The following is a 24229-nucleotide window of genomic DNA, read 5'->3' as shown; positions in this document are numbered from 1 at the left end:
GATTCTGTGTAGCGGGAATATAGTTACAATATGCTGTCCTTTATCATTATAAAATGCTGTTTTGTTCATTTTCTGAGACTTTTGAACGCGTTTGAAACCTTTCACTTCTAAACCAGTTGCGATAGGACGCCGGGGCGGCGTGACGTCACGCCCGGGCCGGCGCTGCTGCGGCGGCGGCGGCGACCGACGGGGGCTCCCCCTAGCGGCAGACTGGCGCAGCCGCGGCGGCCGAGCAGCGATCACTCCCCTGGATCCAGATCTCTAACGCCGCCGTGTGTGTGAGCGTGTGTGTGAGCGTGTGTGTGAGCGTGTGTGTGAGCGTGTGTGTCTGTGTATGCGTGTGTGCGTGCGCGCGCGCGCGTGTGTGTGTGTGTGTGTGTGTGTGAGCGGAGGACGAGCCGCGGTCTGAGCAGCGGGGCTCACATATGCGCCGGCACCGCAGAGAGCGCACGGACCTCCGCGATCTCCCGACCGCAGGCAGCACGGATCGGCGTTTGGTTCGGTGTCCGCTTCGTGGCCAGAGCCGCCGAGGGGAGGGCGGGCGGGTGTTCGCTGCGTCTTCTGCTTCCAACTCCGGGCCCTTGAGAAGCGGGTGTCTGCCCCAGAAGAGTCCTCCATGGCTGGCTGGAAGGACGGCGCGGTGCAGGAGAAGTACCGGCTGGTGGTGGTGGGAGGAGGCGGCGTGGGCAAGTCAGCCCTGACCATCCAGTTCATCCAGGTCAGTGGTGTTCCATAAATACACGGCGTTTGTCCTGGTTTCCACCTCCCCTGTTTGGACTGAAAACACGGCCGTGGACCCCGGAGCAGTCACACCGAGGCCTGTTCGGTGTAGTGATTCGTGCCCGTGGGTTGGGTTCAGTGTGGAAGCCTTTCGGAGATGGGATCCAACTGGAAAGGCTGTTTATTATAATGTAGTACAGTGTTATCTAGGGTGGCTCCCTCCCCCAGGATCCTCGTAGTCTGAATAGAAAGTGGAAGCAGCGCCTTAGTTTAACCATTCAATAAACTTTTTTTCAAGTAAGTGTTTTATTTATTAAGTTTTCAATAAAAAACAACAACAAAAAAACAACAACAACTAAAAACTTAAAAACAGGCGAATCACAATGCGGCAAAACACCAACACGCCAGCGCCGAAAGAGAGGAAAATAATTTAAGAATAAAAATAAAATACTTGCTCTTATGAGGAAAATAATCAGCGCCAACTATTCAGTTCTAACACACTAAGTTTGAGAAGGAAAATTATAATGGGAAGAAAAAAAATAGCTTGAAATCATTTTGAAAAGACACTTAAACCATAACACAGATGAATTGAGTGTTTTGGCAGTTTGGTTGAATGCTCTTGAAAGGGCCTTATTTGGGGTTAAGTCCATGAGTCAACTCAAGACACAAAACACGTATGGCTCAGAGCTGCTGTGATTAAGTTGATAACATGTCGACTATGTACAGTAAATAAAACCTTTGAAGAATCCGCTTGAGCAGCGGTTGCCAGCAACACAAATCTACAACCGGTGTCGACTCGGTGATGATCAACAGTTTGATGGTCCAGATGATGAGGTGGGCGGCGTGTTTACCGTCTCCACGGCAACCGTCCGGCCACATAACAGCACATCGGCTGCGGCCTGGCTCGACCTTTTCGGGGTTCGTGGCCTTGGTGTTGTCGTCAGTGAGGAAGGGTTCAGTCCCCCAAAAAAGAGAGTGTTGGTGCTGCTGGTGGTGGCTCCTACTTTCAGTTGGTTTCTGTGAGGATGATGATGATGATGATGATGATGTTGATGATGGTGGTGGTGGTGGTGGTGGTGGTGGTGGTGATATTGGTCTCAGTCAGCACAGAAATGATCATTTGTGTTTTTTTTGAACGATAGCTTTCGGGTCGGGGGGGCGGTCGCTGTCACGGTGGTGTCGTGAAAGCCAGATCAGCATCGTGCCGTCACCACAGTAATGGTTTCTCTTCGGGGCCACACGTCCAGTACGGTTGATGTGGTGTTAGAGCGTCCGGCCGGCAGAGCAGAATTAGCCCCAACAATATCAAATTGCAAGCAGATCGAGTCCGGCCCACTTCTTCACACCGCTCCCCGTTCCTTTTCATCCCGAGTCCTGCAGGAACTTAATATGGATAATAAAAGTAAGTGATAATATGTCGGAGTGCGTGCTTTATTGGAACCCCTGTTATGTCAACACACTCGCTGTAGCATGCGTGCTGGGGTCAAAAGAGGAAAGTCAAAATGTGCTTTGCGTGGAGATGAATAACATCCTTTGCAGAAGTTTCTAGAAGTCAGCTGCCAGAGGAAAATACCAACAGCTGGTAGTCGAGGCTTTCCCCCCCTGACACAACTGTTAAGTGCTGGGAGTGCCGGGGGGGCTGTCTGAGTCACGCTGGGTGGGTTGCTGGTAGTGGACCATCCGGTGTTTTGGCCTTTTTGGAAAAGGAAGTCCTTCAACTCCTGTTTGGAGCACCTCCGTCATTTGTGAAGCGCGATCACGTCGATACTCTTGTTGTTTCCATTTATAATGATAGAGAAAAAAACCTTGTTTTAAAGGCGAGGACAAGACGTTGCAGCCGGTAAATGTTTTTTTATGAGCAGGACAAAATAAAACAACCCAAAAAAGCCTTCCATTGAAAGTGCCGTCATAAAAAAAAATGTATTACCTCACCGTCTTAAGACACTTATTCCCATCAGCCTTGATGTGCTCTCGATGCAGAAGGAGGAATTATCACTGTCTTGAAATTCTGCCAAATAAATGACTAAACAACGTTACGGATACGCCGATTTATTAACAGCCCGCCTCAGATTCTAATTAATTTCTGCCGTAATTTAACGTTAAGTGTGTCAATTTGTCCTTTTTAAAGGGTTATTTTTGAACTAAGGATATTCCAGTGGATCAATTATTTGATGGTCTTGTCCGCCCCCGTTTTTACTATTGGGGGCAGGGGGGAATAAAGCAGTTGTTTGCATGTAAGAAACAAAAAAACTGTGCCCACATCTTGGAACCGCAGCGCTCCTCAGCAGTACCGGGCTGACACAGTGGCACGACGCTGACGTGGGGACTTTTGGGGGGATATCGGTGGTTGTCACTCGCAATGAGAGCGCGGCAGGTCCCTCTGAGTCGTCGGCCACACAGATGCCGAGCGGCTGAGTCCAGCTGAAATAGCACGGTGGTAAACACAACGTTGAGTCATTTGACAAAAAGTTGTGGGACACGACGCCGTGTTATTTGATATGATGTGTGTGAGCAGACGGAGGGGGAAAAAGGCCCTGAGTCGTTTTGGCAGAGGGACAAGTTGGTGCGTGTATCGATCGTGTGTGTGTGTGTGTATATATATATATATATGTGTTGTGTGTGTGTCTGTGTGTATGTGTGTGTGTATGTATGTGTGTGTGTGTGTGTGTGTATATATATATATATATATATATATATATATAAAATACCGAAATTATAAAGGAGATAAGTTTATAACGACGATTAATTGTTTAATTTCAACTCTTTCATTTTTCTCTCTCTCTCTCTCTCTCTCTCTCTCTCTCTCTCTGTCCAATTGAACTAGGCTTTATTGGCATGATCATAAAAAAATAGTATTGCCAAAGCCGGTAGAGCAGCATAATAATAATTGGAATATAGTGAAGTATATCATAACACTAGAATCACAACCTGTTCATTGGGCAAAGTACATATAAAATTCATATTCAAGAACATACTCAACTCATCATTCATAGACATAGAGTGTGGGTAATGGTTGGTGCATTGAAGGGCAGACGGATGAATAGCATTAAAAAAGGCAGCTTAACAGTCTAAAAAACAACTACAATCCATACAGAGTAAAACAAAATGTGTCCTCCACTATAGATAAATTGTTTAAAAAAAGGCTGTGACGTGGGGCTAAGTGGCAGTAAGAATGCAAGTATTGACTGGGTATGAATATTAATATGAATATAATAATGTGAATGGCTTTGGACTTTTTAATGATCAGAGCCAGTTAAAAGTAATAACAAAAAGACAAATGTATCGAATAACACACACATATTTATAACTGCAATATGTACACGTCTCTCTCTCTTCCTCCCTCCCTCCCTCTCTTTCTCTCTCTCTCTCTCTCTCTCTCTCTCTCTTCCTTCCTCCCTCCCTCCCTCTCTCTCTCTCTCTCTCTCTCTCTCTCTCTCTCTCTCTCTCTCTCTCTCTCTCTCCCTCTCCCTCTCCCTCTCCCTCTCCCTCTCCCTCTCCCTCTCCCTCTCTCTCTCTCTCTCTCTCTCTCTCTCTCCCTCCCTCCACCCCAGCGTCGCTCTCCATCCCTCCCCAGCATGGTTGTTATTACTGCGATATGAGGTCATTGAGGAGGAATGTTGCCCTAAGTAGTAATTGAATTGAATAAACATTGATTTCCAGGCGGCTCTCTTCTTGGGCATGTGGAGGCAAGGTGCTATAATGACGCTGGTAGCGGCGCGCTGGGGGAAGTGCACTGAGCAGCATGCAGCATACTTTAGCCTATTTTTGGAGACATGCACTTTTTCTAACATTCTATCTGGCTTGGTGATATGTCACATGCCACACTGCTGAGTGCAAACAATTCCATTCTTACTTGGGCTCGTGGTCGCCTTCTTTCCTGTGACCTTACAGAAATCGGTCTTGGCTCTTTTAAATGTAAATGGTTCAGAGCCCTTGGTACAATTAGGAGTTTTATTGCTTTTATTACACGTGTGTGTGTGTGTGTGTGTGTGTGTGTGAGAGACATTCCTGCTGGGGTGGGTAATGAAAGCCCAGTGTTTGCTCAGCTCTCCAGGAGCTTCACCTGTTGATTTCTCACAAAAGCTGATTTGAGCGAGTTCGCCAACACACAAGAGCTGTGAAGAGAAGTCTCTGAGTGCTCTGAAGTTCTAGAAAAGGGTATGGAAAATAAAATGCACAATGATTGCACTAAGGGTATGTGTGTGTTTGTATGTGTGTGTTTGTATGTGTGTGTTTGTATGTGTGTGTGTGTGTGTGGGGGGGGGGACTAAATGCATACTGCATCATTAAATCAATGACGTTGTACTCGGTCATTAACTTGGTAATTTAATTCATCAGCTGAATGATCAACAGCTTTAGCGTGCAATGGAATCTTTACTGTGTCGCTGTGTAGATTTTTTTAATGATTCACAGTGTTGTAGCTGAAAACCAAAATAAATATAACTATTTACATTTGACATAATCAAATAAATTGTAAATAGCAAATGCCCATTTGCCATTAGAATAGTTTTTTATTCCATTCGAATAAAAATGAGGGATGCAATAGTAATAGATTATTTCCGCAAACATGGCCGTTGTGATATTGAGTGTGTATTTCCTTTTCATTCATTTTCAACTATAAACACATTTTCTGCTCTTAGAATATATACCAATATGACGTTAACACTCCTTGCAACTCCTTCCTGATGAACACAATTATCAGAGTTTTGGATATTTATATACTGGGTGGGTTGATATCTTTTTTTTTTTTTTTATACTGTATATTTAATCAGGTCGGTCATGTTCAGCCTCAGATGACCTCCATTCCTTTCCCACTGGTTTCCATCGGTCTTATCACCCACAGTGTAGGAAACAATCAGCCGATCATTTATCCTCCGTGTTTCCTCTATCATTGGGTTTCTTCTGGTCCTGCTGCGGTCTGGGGTCGCAGGGTGCATTAGATATGTCTGAGTGCATTCCTCTAATTCTCTGAGTTTGCTTTAATCCCCTTTTTGGGCCCGGTCAGGTTTGAATTGTAATCGTGTACGACCTTTCATTTCTTTTCAGTTTTGGTCTGAAAGTAATGGAGTCCTTTTTTTTTTTTTTTTTTTTTTTCTGGCCTGGATTACACAAAGGTTTTTCTCTTTTTAATGGACTACATGGCGCCCAGTGGAAAGTGACTATAGGAAATACAGGGGATACTTACTTACTCTTTCCTTTAAAATTTATAGAGGGGCGCCTTCTCAGTTTCCCAGGTAACACACCAGGGCCGGGGTGGGGCCGCCCCTCGCACAGCGTGTCTGACGGGAAGACTTGTACCCTCCCACCTTTTCAAAATAGAACCGGAATGCTGCAGGGCCAATCACTTGGTCCCATTTGCTTCCTATTTATGATTACCTACTATAGGAGGAGCACTCTTAACCGTCTACTTCTGTGCTCAGGGGGGGTTCATCTTTATTTCATTTATTTAATTTTATTTTTTTTCAGAATATAGGTTGGCTCAAGAGTAGGTCGGGGCAAAAACGCTACGATTTGAAGGACAAATCTTGACGTTTACCGTTCTGCTCGACTTCCCGCCCCCTCTCCGCTTTAGCCGGGGCCCTTTAAGTCACGCCGCTTCCAGTCGACCTTTCAGGCGTCTGTTCGCACGCTCTGCGTTCACGCCATCACCCCGAAAAAGACCGGCAAAGCGTGCAGTGTTGCGTGTCTCTGCCTGCACATACACATACACAGTATATACACAGTCCCTCTGCCGCGCTCGAAGATTTAAAGCGCTTAATTTGTGTTTTATGAAAGGAACGTATGACATCACAATCCCCTCAAGTTCTATCGCTGTTAATGCGTTGGCGCGAGGAACTTACACCCCTTTCTTCAAGCCGGTTCCGCCAGTGTTTGGCCTGCCGTGGCTATAATTGGTCGGACCACCCAGTAATTAAGAATAAGAGTCCGCTGATTCCCTTAACAACAGTTAAATGGGTCGATGGATGTTAAAAAAAAAAGGCACGAGAATAATCTGTCGCCTTCTGGTGAATTGTTTTCTATATTCCCCCCTATGCTTTTTAAATTGTTCTGGGGTTTTCCTCCACCTCCGAAGATACACAAGTTTGGTGAAATGGAGACTCTAAATTGTGAATGTGAGCGGTCACTCCTGTGATGGAGTCTCTCCCTGCCCGATGACCTCCGATAGCTGGTCGACAACCCTGACCTGGAAATGCGGTTAAAGAAAACGGATGGATGGATGGACGGACGGACCCCGGTGATCTGCTTATAACAGGGTGACGAAAAGGTTCAACAAATGATTTCTTGATTTTTCCCCCACACATTTCCAGAAATTGCCATTTTGAAAGTACCACCCACAGTAACCCGTGACATTGACCTTTTTATCGACCAATCTTGTTCACTACCGCCGGTCCCAGAGAGTCACACAGATACTGAGGCCAGTGGGTTCTTCTCTGTTGTGTTTGCTGATCCCTATTTGTTCACGCCATCTGCCCGCTGTAGAATAAACGCCTCCGTATCATGTCTCGCATCTAAGACTCGTATAACAACACTCACTCTGGGAAAATGAAGTTATGGGCACCAACCTACCCACCCCCCCCCCCCCCCCCCGCGTCGGAGAGTTCCTGTTTCCAGTACGTCCCAATCCGTGCGTTCGGTCGATATAGACCTCGGTTCCTCGGCTTTTCTTTGACTCTTGTTGACTGTGTTCTGTGCGTTGTCGTTGTGGGTCTTTGGTTCTATTGTTCCTTTCTCGTCATGGTCTGAAGTGCCCCTTTTTTTCCGAAAGGTATTCTGTAGAAGTATTAATGGTTCTATTTATACAGCTTTGCTCGCCGCTGTTACCGATCCCTGCGTTGGCTGCCAGGCAGCTGGTGGACAATTGGCCGTGTTGCTGCAGACAGAGTGTCCAGAGCTCCAGACTGCTGGGCTCTAGGGCACCAGCTGCTGGTCAGGGGAAGGTGAACTATGGCGTGCAACAACAACCCTTCGACAGGTGACAGTACAGTGGGAACGGCTGCCCATCATGAGCCCATAACAGACAGCAATTGCCAGTTCCTTATGTTTCAAGCGAACGTGTCCGTCTCACCGGCAGGGCGCTCTGGCCCTTCCCAGAGCGACGATGGGTCAACAACGGCCGTCGGTATATCGAAGTTCAACCAAGCACATTGATACAGCTGTTGGAGAACTGCTGTGGCAACTTCTACCAGTATGCGACTCCTTCCAACATCCCATCAGTAGTTGCTGTCAACAAACTTGGTGATAGAATGTTAACTTGCCGCAGGCCAGTGCACCACCCCACCCCACCCTCCCACTGCCTGTCCATTGTATTTGGCCTGTCTTCACAAAACGTTTGGCGTGATCATCCTCTTAAGGCCGGCTGCACCACAAGTAAAGTTTTATGGAGCACAAAGACCATCCTTGTTGTCAGTCTAGTTAGTTATTATTATTATTATATTTTTACACTAACCTATGAGGATTTCATCTTATTTTGTTTGATTCTCCAATGTCATCTGCATCTCTTTTAAACAAGGATCTGTTTGTTTGGGTGAAATCTCCAATGTCCAATGTCCAATGTGCAATTCCTCTCGCGCTCCCAACTCCTTATATATACCACAGAACGCAAAGATGGTTTTGCTGCTGAGCAGACAGACACGGGACAAATTCAGCCCTCCCAAGGCAGCCAGGGAGTAATATCCTTTTTAATAAGGAGATGTCTGCTGTAGTAATAACATTTCTGCTGTCGGTGCTGTGTGACTGCTGGCCTAAAACGGTAATGGTGCCTGTGTATCTGATACACGGCCAATCAGAACGCCACCCCCTTCGCCATAACACCCTATGCACATTCCCAGCCCGAGTCTGCAGCAGAACACACAGGCGGTGTCAGCAGATGTACCCGAGAAGAGGGGATGGGGAGAGGGGGATTCAAGACGATGCTGGAGGTGTTGTAGAGAAAAACACTCGCAGGTACAAGGAGTCCTCTCGCGGGCGGTCGAGTGAAAATTGCCCGTTTGTCGCATTACATCATGTCTGATTACTTATCAGCCACAGCGCAGATCCAAATCGACAGTGCGCTGCTAATTATGTCGAAAGATGAATACCGAAAGTTTTACCCGACAAGCAGAAACTCGACTTAATGGGCCGGTTCGTGGGTGGACTTGCATAAGTGGAGCAGTCAACACCCTTTGACTTTACCTTGTGGCCTCATTCTCACCTGCTGACAGGCCTTTCCCATAACTGGTCTTCTGATATGAGAAGAAATGAATTACGTCAGGCTTTCTGACACACAAGCCCATACAGAGGGAGCGCACATGGGAATGCCTTCCAGTGGCACAGCCACTTAGGGGATCCCCGTCGAAACAGTTCAATCCAATGTATATCCTAAATATCCATTGACCGAAATATATACAGTATGTTGAACAGTTGACTGACCACCACTTACTGAAACAGTGGCTCAGTAACCCGGTGGCACCTTCCGGCGAGTACACCCTGGCTCGGCAGACCGTAGGAAACACTTTTCATCCAGAAGCAGATGAAGCAATAACGGAGGAAAATACACTTTCGACATCTAAGAGATTGTTGTTTTGTCGAGTGCAGCAGACCTTTGTTGACCTTGTGTGTGTGTGTGTGTGTGTGTGTGTGTGTGTGTGTGTGTGTGTGTGTGTGTGTGTGTGTGTGTGTGTGTGTGTGTGTGTGTGTGTGTGTGTGTGTGTGTGTGTAGGCACACACACCTTGCTTGCCCCTCGGACTGAGTAAGTCTCTATTTGCAAGCCAGTCAAGAGCACGAGGGGGTGGTTAATACGTTTCTCAATCCGGAGAAAGATCTCATAATAGGCCCATGTGGAAAGAAAAAAGGGACATTCAAACTAAATGTTGATGTTCCATCCTCCACATTTACAAAATACAAATTATATATATAATATATTTAAATTTTTTCCCATTAATTGTTTCATTTTCCTCATACCTTCACCCTTGATGCTCCTGAGGATGTGTATTGATTTGGATATTGTGCCACAAAGGCTAAAAGCAGCCATTGATGACGGTTCAGCAGAGCGGAATACAGTCAGGCTTACCCTTTTCTAAATAGAGAGAGACTCTTGTCATAATATGTCCAGAATTTCTGCCCCCCAAAACAAAACAAGGGAGGGCCGGAGAGAAAGGGACATTAATGAGGCTGAATGGCCGGGCTTAGGCCGCGAGGGAAACACTGGTGATGTTACACCATCAGCTCGGACAACACAGGCTCGTCACGCAGTCTGTATATTGTGTCATTGACTCCGTGAATTTGTTTTTTACAATATTCTCACAGGACTAAGGCTATTTTCAACCCAGGCCTTTGTCCCATTGGCCCTTTGCAGTAAGCTGTTCAAAGGCCAAGTGATGGGAAGTAATATTTTGAATAATGGCCTGGGTTGAAAAAATAGCGGACCTATCTTTTTAAAAAGATAACCAGAACTTGATCCATGGAGCCAGTGTTGGTGTGTGACCACGTCAGACCACGCAGGGCACCAGGGCGGACTGCTTTGAGCTGTGCTCTAGGGGGAAAAAGGCCCTTTAAATGGCATCTCTTTGATTTTAGGCCTTTGACTGGGTTCAAAAGAGGTCAGAGTCCAGCTCACCCTGATATTTAGCGCGGTGATTGAAGTCTTAATGCCACGGAAGATACAGAAGAGCAGGGGGGCAGACCAGTCCACCGATGGGCGTCGATGGTTTGGACAACCATCGACAACCTCTTCAACCTCTGCTTTGTACTCTTCAGGAATTCCACCCACAACTGTACAGTCAGAGGATCCGAAAATATGGAACCGTGTCGACAATATAAAAACAGGACACAAACGATTGTGAGCAAATTGGTCTTTATCACAAATAAAAATAAATAAAAACGATCTGAAAAGTGAGAAATAAAAAAAAGGCAATCCAACACCGTTGTTTAGGTACACACACTAAGGGAGGCCGAGTCCTGTAATTCCACATTCCCAGGAGATTTGTTCCCGAATTTCAAAGCAAACAAACAACAACAAAAAAAAAAAAAAAAAGAAAGAAAACTGGCTGCAGAAAGAAACGAATCAATGGGTGGGTCACGTGTGATATCAACCAGAGAAAACTGAACACACATGCTCGCAATTCCAATCAAGCGTGTGAACATTCGAATCGCGTGTTTCCTCATGAGCCTGGATTCGTCTGCCGCAGCGGCGTCGAGACGTTCGTGTGTTTTTCGCAGTCTCAAACATTTAGTTTGATATGAACCACACGCAATTGCCTTTGTGGTTCATTCGGAGCGGCGTTCTCCTCCCTCGCCGTTTGTTCAGCGTAGACAGAGAGAGAGAGAGAGAGAGAGAGGGAGAGAAAAAAAACAAAAACATCAACGGCCTAATCTGCGGTGTCACCGACTCCATGGCAACCAAAACCGCCTGTAGGCTACGACAGCAGAATCTGCATTTCACAACATGTGACATGATGATGCTGGATTGATTTTCTGTGTTTGGCTCTGAGGAATGCCGTTACACTGGATGGCGTTAGATACCGCAGGCGGACGTTAGTTGATTAAGGGGCCGGAGGGGGGGGGGTATCGATCCATCGGGCATTAGGAAGATGAAAGACGGTTGGAGAATTGGATTCGGTTCATTCCATTAGGGCGATAAACCCCAAGATTGCGCGGCCCGTCCACGGCCTCCTCCCGAAAGTGGAAACAAGCGATAGACTGTTGAACGCTCGGCACGCAGTGCACGACGGCGACTTCCGTGCGGCGCTGGGGAGAACCGCCGTCGAAAAGGTCGCCGGGAATCACAAGTTTGCGCGGTTTTAAAATAAGTCTCTGTGTAACACTTATTGTGTGGGAAGCTTGTTGGGGATTAAGGAAAGTGCCCCTGGTGCCCCTCCGAGGCAGCGGGACACATTGTGCGTTCTCTTTCTCTCCCTTTGTATAGGTATTGAATAATTGACCTTTACTGGTTTGCATGAGCTCATGGGAAAAGAGGGTGGTTTCCACAGGAAGTCCCCCCCCCCCTCTCCCCCCGCCCCCCTCTCTCTTTCTCTGGTTCTTTGGCCCAATGCTCTCTCTCTTTGTGTCCCCTTTAAGTCAACCCCTCGCTCTCGCTCTCTCTCTCTCTCTCTCTTGCTTGTTCTCGAAAGGGCTGCACGTGTAATTCGCCAAACGTGTTTTGGCGTGAGCGGCGAGGGCGGGCAGGGACGGAGCAAAGTGTGAAGTTTTAAAGGAGCGGCCCGCGTCCATCTGTTTGACATTAACTGGTGATAGTGGACATTTTGCGTCGGGTGATGGCTGATGAGCGACAGCTGCGCCGGGCCCGTGCCGCCCCCAGAGGCCCGGCGGAGGTTAAGCCCGAGGGGTTGGGGGGGGGGACAGGAAGTGATACACAGATGCCCCCAATTACGTCACTCCCGCTGCTGCCCTACATTGTACTATCTCGGCGTGCAGAGCCTCGGTGATTAAAGACATCCCTGGCTTTTCACCGGACCCGTATTGCCTTTGGCCGCCAGGATCTCCCCGAAAAAAACAGAACCCGAAGACGTCATGTTCACGGGCAGGTGTGGTTATCCCTGCGCCCCGACTCAATTTGACGCGGTCCGCGGCTGAGATTGACGATAGACACGGAGGACATCCGGTGATCCCGCCCGGTGATCCCCCTGGATTGTGTGCTGTCAGTTGCTCGAAGGGCTCCGTCTCTGAGGCAGAGCTTTATTGGGGACATCTGAGAGAACTTATCGCTCTGGACAGAAACCGGCTCCATATGGAGCTCCGCACTAAAACAGTATTCTCAGAGGTTCACAACCCCCTTAAGCTTGGAAGTGGTTATTAAGGCCGTATTTAAGTTGTTCGGTGCCTTTTGGTATGCAGCTTAACACTCCTGACTGTGGGCTATTGTTTTGCCTCCTTTCAAGAAAGCAACACTTGGATTTCTATTGTTATAGTGTTGACTATAGTTTACTGACGTTTAGTTTCTGGTGCTGTAGGGTAAGTACGAATTATTCATCCCTATCAAATGCACCAGCTTGTCGGGCTGGGGTTTTGGTCGGCTGCTTCCATACTGTCCGCCATTAGTCTATGTGTGTGTGTGTATGTATGTGTGTGTGTGTGTGTGTGTGTGTGTGTGTGTGTGTGTGTGTGTGTGTGTGTGTGTGTGTGTGTGTGTGTTGATTGAAATTGCTCTTGGAGATGGCTCGCTAGGTGAAATTTACAAACGTCACGAGCCAGCTGGAAGAATCCCTGTCCGCCATTCGCTATTGGCCGTTCCCTTTTTCTTCAGCTTCTCGGCGCAGGTTCTGTGTCTGTATCGGTCTGTCAGCAAAACTAGGACCAGACATCCTGATTTGTCACCATTCGGGGGGGAAAGTAAAGAGTTGGCCTGTAGCACGGTGGCGGAGCACTTGGAAACAGTAGCGAGAGGAGATGGAAGAATAATATTAAATTGCGCCCTTAGGCCTCAGTATTATTTGGGACAGTGCAATTACATGATATAAATGTGTTTTTGTTTTTTGGGGGCGGGGGGTTGTCGACTATGGGTCATGATTTTCAAGCCAAATCTGAAACCCCCTCACCCTGTACCATATTGGCGTCAAAATAAGGAATGAACAGCTAGGTTGATGACTATTTGTTTTACTTCATAGTGCCGTCTCCATAAGCAGGACCCAGGAGGCATATTTAAGATTTCCCTAAGGATATGCAAAGCTTTTAATAAGTGCCCGGGGAGTTTAGTTTGTTTTCTTGTTGTGGCGACAGGAGTCACGTTTGTAACCGTCGGCTGGCTGAACCTTTTTTGCCGTTATCTGTCGACCCGAGAGTCAAAGACGCTGCTGTAACCATACCAGTGGAATGACAGACAGCGATAAAGAAGGATCTATATATATATATACTGCTATTGCAGTGGCTTGGGTTTAGAGGAAGTGGGCACACACTGCTTGCGCGTTGTTTACTATCTTAGACGCTTCACGCCCTTCAGTTTTCCCTCTGATGGAGGGGCAGACAGTTACAACATAGACGAGATTTTGTCGGTCGTTTCTCGGGGTTCAGATCCTGCACACTCATTTGTTTACCACGTGATGGAAATACATTTGTGTTCAGCTTATTTGCATGCAGTAATGGCAATGTCATTTACCGGTTGTCCAGGATTGTTGGGTCGGGTGCATTTCTCGTCCCGGTCACACGTCTTTAAATTACATCTTTTGCCCCCCTCCGTCGCTCTGCGGTTCAAACATTGCATAATTATCTGCAGCTCCGCCGCTCTCCGTTTTGTTATTTTTACCAGCCCGTGCGGTCGTCCTCCCGCCTTTCACACATACAGGGTCCAAACTGTTCAGAGCTACAAGCCATGCAACAGATGAGAGCCCTTCCCCAGCCGTCTCCTCCTAAATGCTTCCTTGCTGTGTGTGGGCAGAGGGGTGGGAAGCGGAGTTGGAATGTGCGAGGGAAACGGCGTGACAAGTTTTGGACTCCATGTAGGTAGGTGAGGTTGAGGGAACATATCCTCGGTGACATCACCACCACCACCACCACCAAGAGGGCTCGGCCTGTAGCACAGAGGTGGAGTTTCCTTCCTGCTGACATGACGGGGACTGGATGTGGCCCTCGCAGCGGAGCAAGGCGAACCGCCGCAGAGAGCGATCACTCGTCTAACCGCTACTCGCTGCCCTTTAACCCTTAAAGCATTTTTCTAGAAAGAGCTCTGCTGGATGCAGGGGCCTGCGCTGACATAATAGATGTGTGGTACATGTTTATTCTGCTTGGGCTTGCAAATTTGAATTTTGTCACCCTACAGGTTGGGTCCGTCATGTAAACATTGGGATTTTGCCTCGGATTTTGCCTATGAGTGTCTGGGAACCTCAGCTGCTAAGCACTTGTTTGTTCACTCTCTTTCAAAGCAACTGCCTAACTCACATGGAAGTGTATTCGATTGAACTGAAGATAGTCTCTGTTCACGCACTTGGCGGGTAGTGTGTGTGTGTGTGTGTGTGTGTGTGTGTGTGTGTGTGTGTGTGTGTGTGTGTGTGTGTGTGTGTGTGTGTGTGTGTGTGTGTGTGTGTGTGTGTGTGTGTGTGTGTGTGTGTGTGTGTGTTTGCGTCTGCGTGTGTGTGTCCGGGTAAGATCACATTAGGTCCTGAGAATTGATCGACTGTTCGAACTGGACGCAGTGAGCTGTCTACATACTGTATGGGCCAGTTTGGGAGGCATTTCAATATTTGTCTAATTATTCACTTTACTATCAAAACTATCATCAATAGAGGATGTGTCTTCACACCAACGTGATTCCTCAGCCTCTGAACGACATATCCCGACATATATCTCAGCTCCTAGAGCTGGGGGCGTAGAAAAGATCCCCCACCCAGCTACATAATGTATAATATACATCATAATATATTAATACAATGATTTATCATTAATTCCAGGACATGAGTAAGCCCTGGCTTATGTCACATTCTTCCCGTCCAGCCTGAGTCACGGCGTAGTCATTCTCCTCGCCCGCTGCTGCCCCATCCCCGCCGAGCCTCCGTCCGGCCAGACGTAAAAGCCCCGATAGCGCTGGCACCCGTGCCGCTGCTTCTGGCACCGCGGAACAGCGCCATCCATCACGGCGGACAGCTCTAAGAGAATCGGCTTGGCCGGCGGAGAATAGAAAACACTATCTATCCAGACCACTGGAGGGTTCTCACCGAGAGGGCCGGAGGAGAGGAGGAGGGCTGGCAGAACGGGTAGAAGAGGAGAATGACTGGGAGAGCAGCTCACGTGCTTCAGCCAGAGCTGGGCGGTGGGCGGGGGGAGAGAAATATGAGCCGAGTCTCTTCTTTTCTGTCCGTTTTGCTTAATCTCTCTCAGATTTCCACGGGCAGTACGGCGCTGCGCACAGTGGCGCTGGTGTGTTATTGAACAAGGGGTGAGGTGCTATGACATAGGGCAGCATGCTTATGCGCCGCGGAGAGAATAAGAGAGGGAGCGCAGAGGAGATTTATCAGGGCCGCACGCTATTTTGAGGCAAAGGAATGGAGGTGAGAAAATCTAACAAACACTGCAAGGAAAAGATGGAGGCTGCACTGGGATAGAAAGGAAAAGAACAAGGCCTACGTGTTATAAATTTGGTGGTTTTTTTTTGTTTTTGTTTTCTTTTGTTATTGAGCCCCTAAAGTGCACAACAAACATAAATGAACACGGTTGTAACGGGCTCCGAGCCACTCCAGCACCCGCCGCCGAAGGACCGGTGCGCGCACTGGCCTGTGCACAGGTGCACCGGAGCATGGATACACGCTGCTCCTACTCTATTGTTTTGTTTCCAATTGCACCGGAACCATGACACGCCCCTTTCCCAACGTGTTCACGACGTCGAACGTGACCCACCAGAAAAAAACGGCATTTCCCCTGGCGATGGGAAAGATGTCAATCGCCTATATTTGTCGTAACTCACTAGGAAAGCTGTATATGTTATGAAGACTAATTCTTGTTTCTCCCTCAATTATGCCAATTATACTATGCATGCCTACACAATAGTAATGCCTCAAAGTAACTTCAAACCGCTTCCGAAAGAAAGCCTACATTCCCCTGAATCAAATCATAGGAACCACTTGATACGTTCATTGCCCTATGACGGACTCCAAAGGGGTTTTTTTTGTTCGTTTTTTTTTCATCGCGGTCTGCATTCTGGATGCCGTCGTGCGAAACGTCACACTGCCACTCTTTCAAAGCCGGATCTGTTCTTCACCAGAGACCAACAAATCCTTGTTGTCTAGCTTTGACGTTCGGCGCTGGCCTGCTTTTCAGGGTGTTGGTTTGACCTTCCCCGAACACTCCTCTCAGCTGTCACCACTTAACTAGACCCAGAGGAGAGGGAGAACGACAAAACATGGGAAAAATGTGAAAAATGTGTGACTCCTCCTCTTCCCGACTCCCTGAACCCCCCCCCCCCCCCCCCCCGCTCCACCCACCACCACCACCCCCCTCCCGGTCCCACCCTTCCCAGTCCAGTTAATCAGGACACCATGTGGGCGGGCCCAAAGGAATTACAAGCCTTTGCGGCTGATTGGTGGAACTGTTACGAGTGAGGCTGAAATTCAATAAATTGTGTTAAAAGACAACGCAACTTGAACGGAACTCAAATGTGTAAAAATCAAGCAATGGATTGGTCACGGTGTATGAGACTGAACTTACTCGGCACCAAAAATAGTCTTCTCCAGTGGTTTTCTCTTCTTGACTTCTAATAAAAGATCAGTAGACAAGTGACGCCGGATATTGAAGACATTGTCGCCATTTTTATGCATTGTACTAATTGAGTAATACAAGTGTAATCATTTAATGATAACATTGTAATACTATAGTAATCACAATTTAATTCTATATTAATAACTTTGTAATGCTATATTAATAACATAGTAATTTAGTAATAACAGCATAATGATTTAGTTATTAATATATGTTCAAATTACGCGGGGTTGGGGGCTCTGACCCCCCTAATTAAGACTTAATATATTACCCATATTCATGCCTGGAAGTGTCTTGTAATACAATTTCAGAGCCCCCTAACATGGACCATACCATTACGCTGAGCATCGCACTCCGCAGAGCAGCTTTGCAGCTGAGAGAACGATCCGCAACTCAGATCAGAGCGATCTGAACAAACAAAGCCAGCCTTTTTTCCCAAAAATATTTTTTTTACTGTTGATTTTTTCATTTTCCTCCGTTTTCTTATTGAATGAAACAAAAAAGGGCTGCCCCTGCCCTAGCCTTTTAAATGTAGCTTGTGCGTAGAACACATTTTGTATCTTCTGTATATTCTTGTAAATTATAGTTGTTGTTTTTTTTTTTACAGTTTTTCATGCACCAACACTTACCTCGACAAATTCCTTCTATATGAAAATGTACTTTGCTGAATAATCCGATTTGGATTTGTTGTTCCTATGACACCAGGTAGTGTCATAGAAACAACAAATCAGTAAGTGGTTGTTGTCCTCAGATGCATCCATGATGCTGCAAAGCTTCCGGAGGCTCTTATTTATTTTTCTAACCCTGCTCTCTCTCTCTCTCTCTCTCTCTCTCTCTCTCTCTCTCTCTCTCTCTCTCTCTCTCTCTGTCTCTTTCCTTTTCAGTCGTATTTTGTCACAGACTATGACCCCACGATCGAAGACTCCTACACCAAGCAGTGTGTGATCGACGAGAGGGCGGCGAGGCTCGACAGTAAGTTTACTTTGCAGAGTTAACAAAGTTAATCTGAGCGTTCACAAATAGTCATGTCATACATCCTTCCATGGCAAAGTATTTTACAAGTCGTTCTAAATTGTTCCCAAGATTTAAGGCCTTGGCAGTTAAGCGGTAGAGATGTCGATCAGGGCATTTTAAGCACCTTTCACACATGCCGTCTATCCCTGAAATGTTCCCGAACATTTCCTATATGATGTCCTGTGTGAATGGGAGGGAGCAGGGAGCGGGGATCGATATTCTGGGAAATCTGTGCCAGCAATTTCCCACCTCAAGACCTAGTAACATTTCTGGGAAAATGCCGGTACGGCTGTTTGTGAATGGAAGATTGCCAGAACAAACACGTGATGTAGGGGTGGAGCCGAATCGAATACGGCATGGGCAAAGCACAAATAGTGGGTTTTTAAATATAAAAAAAAAAAAAAATGTTTTTGGGAAGGAAAATAAACATTTGGAAAAATGGCAAGTGCGATCCGAACCGTTGAGCTCGGCTACAAATACGAGAAACTGAAACATGTCCGGTCTCTACAGAGACATGTCTTTAGGTTCTTAAATGTTATTATTTTTCTAATTAAAAAGGCCACTTAGACCCAAGTTGTGTCTTGAAGAGTTAGGGGTGCAGTGCACTGACATCGGGCACAAGCGCTTCACCTGCCCACCGGCTGCACCGCAGCGCAGAGCCGGAGAGGGAGTGAGTGGACAGGGAGAGGTAGAACGGGTGGAGAATGTTCCTTCTCCGGAGGCAGAGCGTGTAGGACGGGTTGAAGATGATCATACTGATTTAATAACATTGGGTTTAGGGTTATTGTATCCGGGGACGGGGGCTCTGTCCCCGCTCCGTCAGCGGAGGGAACCAAGCCTGTCCGGGAGGGGCGGGGATGCGGGAAGCGAAGCGCTGGTCTCTATGAGCCAGGAAAAAAAACAAACCGATTGAGATTGTACGTCCATTTCCCACAGTCTGTCCAAACGATCCCATGTACACTGTCCCTTACCCCATCTATTCCGGCTTTATCATGACACGTGTGAAAAGGCGCGAGATGGAAATGTTCCGGAATGTGGCTGCATTTGTGAATTGTGAAAATCACCAGTGATGCCGGAAAGGTTCCCCCAGTAACTTGCCAGGAACTAAGTGTGAGAGGGGCTTTAGTTGACGGTTAATGGGCAGAGAAATATTGGCAAGTAACACCTTTTGTAATACATAAAAATACATTTTGCAGAGGAGCTATTAGAGCCAACTGATGCATGCAACATAACCAAACATGACATACATTGACGATTCCTTAATAATTGTGACGGCTGTTCTAAGCAGCATTTTGAACAATATACCAGCGGTCCTGTGAGACTGAATTGTGATTAAGAGCTGTAAGAACCAACTTGACGTGTGTGCGTGCGTGTGTGTGTGTGTGTGTGTGTGTGTGTGTGTGTGTGTGTCTGTGTGTGCGTGCGTGCGTGCGTGTGTTCCCCAGTCCTGGACACTGCGGGGCAGGAAGAGTTCGGAGCCATGCGAGAACAATACATGAGGACGGGCGAAGGCTTCCTGCTCGTCTTCTCCGTCACCGACAGAGGAAGGTGAGCGACGGCTCCATCTCTCTCTCTCTCTCTCTCTCTCTCTCTCTCTCTCCCCCTTGTTTTGTCCACCGGTTCACTCTTTCATTGCATCTCGCTCTCTCATTCGCCCAACCGTCAAAATAAATAAATCAATCAATCAAAACAAACAAACCAAACAATGGAGTAAAAAGACACAATCAATTCAAATGAGAATAAAATAAGCGAACGAACGAAAATGATTGAGTGAAACACAAAACACCTCTTTCTCTCTCTCTCTCTCTCTCTCTCTCTCATTCTGTTAAAAGGAAGAAAAAAAAAAAAAAAAAGCACAAATCTTACAACTCTCACTTGTTGTCAGTCTTCACATCCGGAGCCTCTTGCTGCGGTTTGCTCTGTCGTCGTTCTCTTTGTCTTCCACACTTCCTCCCTCCACAATCCTCCTCTTCTTCGAATTGTGAACCCAGTTGTGTCGTTCCGCAGCCTCCGCCTCTTCGAATCTAAAGCTCGCTGACTTCACCGAAATGGGAAAAAAATAAAAAAATAAATAAAAATCACACGACCGGTGTGCATTTTTGAATCCAGGCCAAAAGCATCGAACGCTTTCATTTCCAATGTTTCAGATAATGACAAAATGTCTTCCAATCGATTATTTTGGCAACTCCTGGGAAGTGTCAACGCTGTGGATGGTGGATTCGGAGTTGCCTGGCGCTTAAACGGTGTCAGATTTTGCCTCGTTTTTTTTTCCCTTTCCAGTTTGTGTGTCGTTTGGCTGGTAACGTGCTGAGAGGGTTAAACTCTATTCTGTGTCATTGTACCCCCCCGCCCCCTCTCTGGAGCCCCCTCTGGTGTTTATGTTGTAAACACCGTTTCCTTCCTCCATTTATATTAGTCCAGTCTTTCAGGGTTTTTAGTATTTGCTCTCTAAGCTGTTTGCGGACCCTCGGCCGCGACGCCGGAATGCCCGGGCCCTGCGGCTTGCGTTTCGGGGGCCCTCGCTCTCTCCCTCCGGCTCGCGCTTGCGACACAGAGCCGGCGCGACCGCCGGTCGGCGAGGAATCCGAACCCCCCCCCCCCCCCCCCCCGAAAAAGGTTAAGAGCGCGTCCCTGTGACGCTGCGCGGAGGCCGAAATTCCCCTCCGTTCGGGCTCCTTTCTTTTCGAATGAAAACACACAGTTTTCATTCAGAGCCGTGCTGACCTCATCTCGCTTTAGTGACGGTGGGGGGGGGGGGGGGCGACAAAGGGGATTCATGTCCGGAGGGAGGGAGGGAGGGGGGGTGGGTCGCATTCCTGGGAAGTCTGGTTGAGATTCTTGATGTCTGAGGCGCGGGTTCAACACGTGTGTGTGCACGCACGCCCGGACGCACAGGCCGAACGTGACTTCTCTGCTATGCGTTTGTTTTGCATGCATTTGTGGGGGTGGTGGGGAATCTAAAATTGAATGAAATCAAATTGCACTGCATCGAATGTCAATGTGGGTTTATTGTTTTATTTTAATTTGTTGTTTTTTTTCGCTCCACAGCTTCGAAGAAATCTACAAATTCCAAAGACAAATTCTCCGGGTCAAAGACCGAGACGAGTTCCCCATGATCCTCGTAGGAAACAAAGCAGATCTGGAGCTGCAGAGACAAGTAAGTCACGCGCACGGCAGCGCCTCGACGCGAGGCGGCGGGCGCGTCGAGCGGGCGACCGGCCGTGCGAGACGGGAGGGAGGACCCGTGTCGCTGGATGTTTCCCCGGTCGAAAAACATGGAAAGAGGGCTTTGGTTGGGAAGCCGATGCGGAAGGGGAAGCGTGGAAGTGGAAAGAAAGAGAAATATCCTGAAGTTGTGTTGTGCAGGGGAGGGGAGGCGTGGAAAGAGAGAGAGAGAGAGAGAGAGAGAGAGGGAGAGAGAGAGAGGGAGAGAGAGAGAGGGAGAGAGAGAGCTGTTTGAAATGCACACAGCTCGTTTCAATGCCTCCATTGGTATGCAGCTGCAGCTCCCTGCCTGTGGTATAGCCACAGCGCCCCCTTCTGGCGAGGGATGACATTGCAGCGATACATGGTTAACCAGTTTAGGCCGATTCATTCAATTGCACTAATTCAATTTGGCAATTGTTGCTATTGCATATTAAATGTGGAATAACTAACTCTAACTTAAGTTTAACTCTTACTTCCTTTTTTTTTGTTGTTGTCTAATTTTTAGTTATAATTTTCAATATACCAATGACATTTCCATCGGTTGATCAATTTCTATATTATTGTTTTTTTTATAATCATCACTCAGGTTTCCTTATTGTTGCTTTTTTGTATTAATTCATGCATGCGCTTTTATTGTTATCTTTGATGCACAGTTTATTTTTCGAACTTTATGTATTCGAGTAGTTTGAAAATATTGTGCATCAGTATCTTTCTCCATTTCTAATGGATTTCTCATGTTCTAATGCATTTTATTGAAATGATCTTATTTATTTGACGAAATATTCTTTATCTTGTTCTTTCTGTGAAGCGCTTTGTAACTTCTGTTTTGATAAGTGCTGACGAATAAAGTTAATATTAAAGTTGTTAGTATAGGAAAATGCATTTAAATCACTGTTTGTAAGTGTTCTCTTTACCGTATCCGGTCAGACTTCAAAATATGACCAATTCGCTGAACAGTGATCAGATGGATTTAACATATTTCATTTTGAAAACATTGAGTTGAACACTTTTTTTTTTCTACGCTACAACCAGTCTAGCTGTGGCATTATCTTTTATTTTGGTGAAAGCAGTGTGTGTTTCTGAGCAGCAGATGATGGCGGTTGGCCTGTTGGGGGGGTTCTACACCTGCACACGCATTTCAAATGGGTCAGGATCACGAACTATTCCGGATTCCAGTAAATCATCAACGCTTGTCTCCTCCTCCTCCTCCTCCGCAGGTCACCCAGGAGGAGGGTCAGCAGCTCGCCAGACAGTTAAAGGTCACGTACATGGAGGCCTCCGCCAAAATACGTATGAATGTAGACCAGGCATTTCACGAGCTGGTTAGAGTAATCAGGTTGGTGACTTTCTACACATCTTAATAGACCTTTTTGTTTCTCTTCGCCCCAAAATCATCTCTTTCTTTTTATGGTGACTTCACTGATTTTGAGGATAATCTTATATTAGTTTGAGATATGACACCACAAGGCATCGCCCTCACACTACGCTCAACCTTCGTATTTTGACGGCAAAAGCAGACGAATAATGATTTCGGAAATCAATTGTAAGATGTCTTTTTTTTTTTTTTTCTACTCCCAACCTCCCAGGAAGTTCCAGGAACAGGAATGTCCCCCCTCGCCGGAACCCACGAGGAAAGAGAAGGACAAGAGCGGCTGCCACTGTGTGATCGTCTGAGTTGGCCTTATCCACGTCGCTCATCCTCTGCCTGACTTCACAGCCCCTCTGGATGACTGACCGCTGCCTTCTCCACCCGCACTCCAGACGGCTTTTTTCAGAGATGCTTTCAGCCGAAAAAAACGCCGTCTCTCGGACTGTAACTGACAATGCCAAATTTTAGCCCCCCTGCCCCCTTCGCCTACGACAGCAATGGACCCCCCCAGGGAGAGCGTCCCAACACTAAACATTGCCTTCTGAATCAGCTTAGCAAATTAATGTTGGGGTTTTTTTGGTCTTTTTTTTTTTTTTTTTTTTAAATTCTGAAGGACATCTCTTTGCCTTGTAGTGACATTTCTACTTTTGCCGAGATTGAATGACGATATATATATACAGAATGTTAATGAGTTGTTTTTTCTTTTTGTTTGTTTTTTTCCGGTGCCTCACTGGAGCAAAGAGATGATCTTGTTAGGCTTTGAGTATATTGTGCCATATCCATTTTTACTCCCCCTCCCATGTGCTAACTTGCTACTGTACAGATGTGACATTTGTTGTGATTTTCAAAGTGTATTTCTAATGAACTATTAAATCACCACAGTACAGTGTGTGAGGTTGAGTGTGGTTTTACATACATGGGGAAAAAAAACAACTATAAATATATGATATTCAATAACGCCTGAATAACCCTTAAAGATACAACGATAGGATCTTCTTAAGCATCGGCGGCGAATCGGTCACTGGATTCGCTGCCGCAGTCGACTCTCATCTCAGTCACCAAAATTCCACTGGGCGACGTAGGTTGCCCAGTCTCACGCATTGTAAAAATAAGACTCGGACGCTGTCGCTTCTTTTTGCCGCAAAGAAATTGTGAACGAACGGAGTCCTGGTGGAGGCGCCCTCTGATGAGCAGCGCATCCGTCGTCGGTTACGTGTTGTGTAGCTTTTAGGAACGTTGTTTTCACACCCAAATCGATCCCCATTCTCTCCGTTTTAACCCCAGAGTGAGAATAATAACTGTAGAAATGGAGATTCGGAGCTGTTTCAGATCATTCCGGCAGTTGAGGCGTAGTACACATTGCTGAATACGTGCTTTGATCGCATTAGGTAACGTTTGTGATATCATTCCAAAAAAAAAAAAAAAGACAGAATGGCAAAATTTTCCCCACTTAAATGGCCTTTATTAGTCATAGCGTTTGATATCAGAATGCATCCCCACCCTCGGATCCTCTCCCAAGATGACACGGGAGACGTAAGCCCCGACGCCTAGGGGATTTGATGAGCGATGGCCGCCGCAAAAAAAAAAATACTGCTTTGCCTTTCCGCCATGTGTGTGTCGTTAATGCATACCAATCAAGTTTAATGGAGATTTTCTTGTACTAACATCTTGTAACATAACACAAACAAGAAATTTGGACGTGGGACGTAACAGACTTGACTAAATGTTTTTATTCCACT

The 24229-nt window shown here is 46.7% G+C and overlaps 1 protein-coding gene across 1 annotated transcript; it reads left to right on the top strand.

Annotated features, from left to right (window-relative positions):
- Positions 1-567: 567 nt before the first annotated feature.
- On the top strand, positions 568-23379 carry rras2 (RAS related 2). Its single transcript, XM_079997029.1, has 6 exons — positions 568-718; positions 17785-17872; positions 19360-19462; positions 20963-21071; positions 22339-22457; positions 22708-23379. The coding sequence occupies exons 1-6, from the start codon at positions 617-619 to the stop codon at positions 22793-22795; spliced, it is 609 nt and encodes a 202-aa protein (XP_079853155.1). The 5' UTR covers positions 568-616; the 3' UTR covers positions 22796-23379.
- The last annotated feature ends 850 nt before the right edge of the window (positions 23380-24229 follow it).

Source organism: Zeus faber, assembly GCF_960531495.2.
Source record: "Zeus faber genome assembly, chromosome: 3".
NCBI classification, from domain to species: Eukaryota; Metazoa; Chordata; class Actinopteri; order Zeiformes; family Zeidae; genus Zeus; species Zeus faber.
Note: the sequence above shows the minus strand (reverse complement) of the source record. Positions and strands in the feature narration are given on the sequence as shown.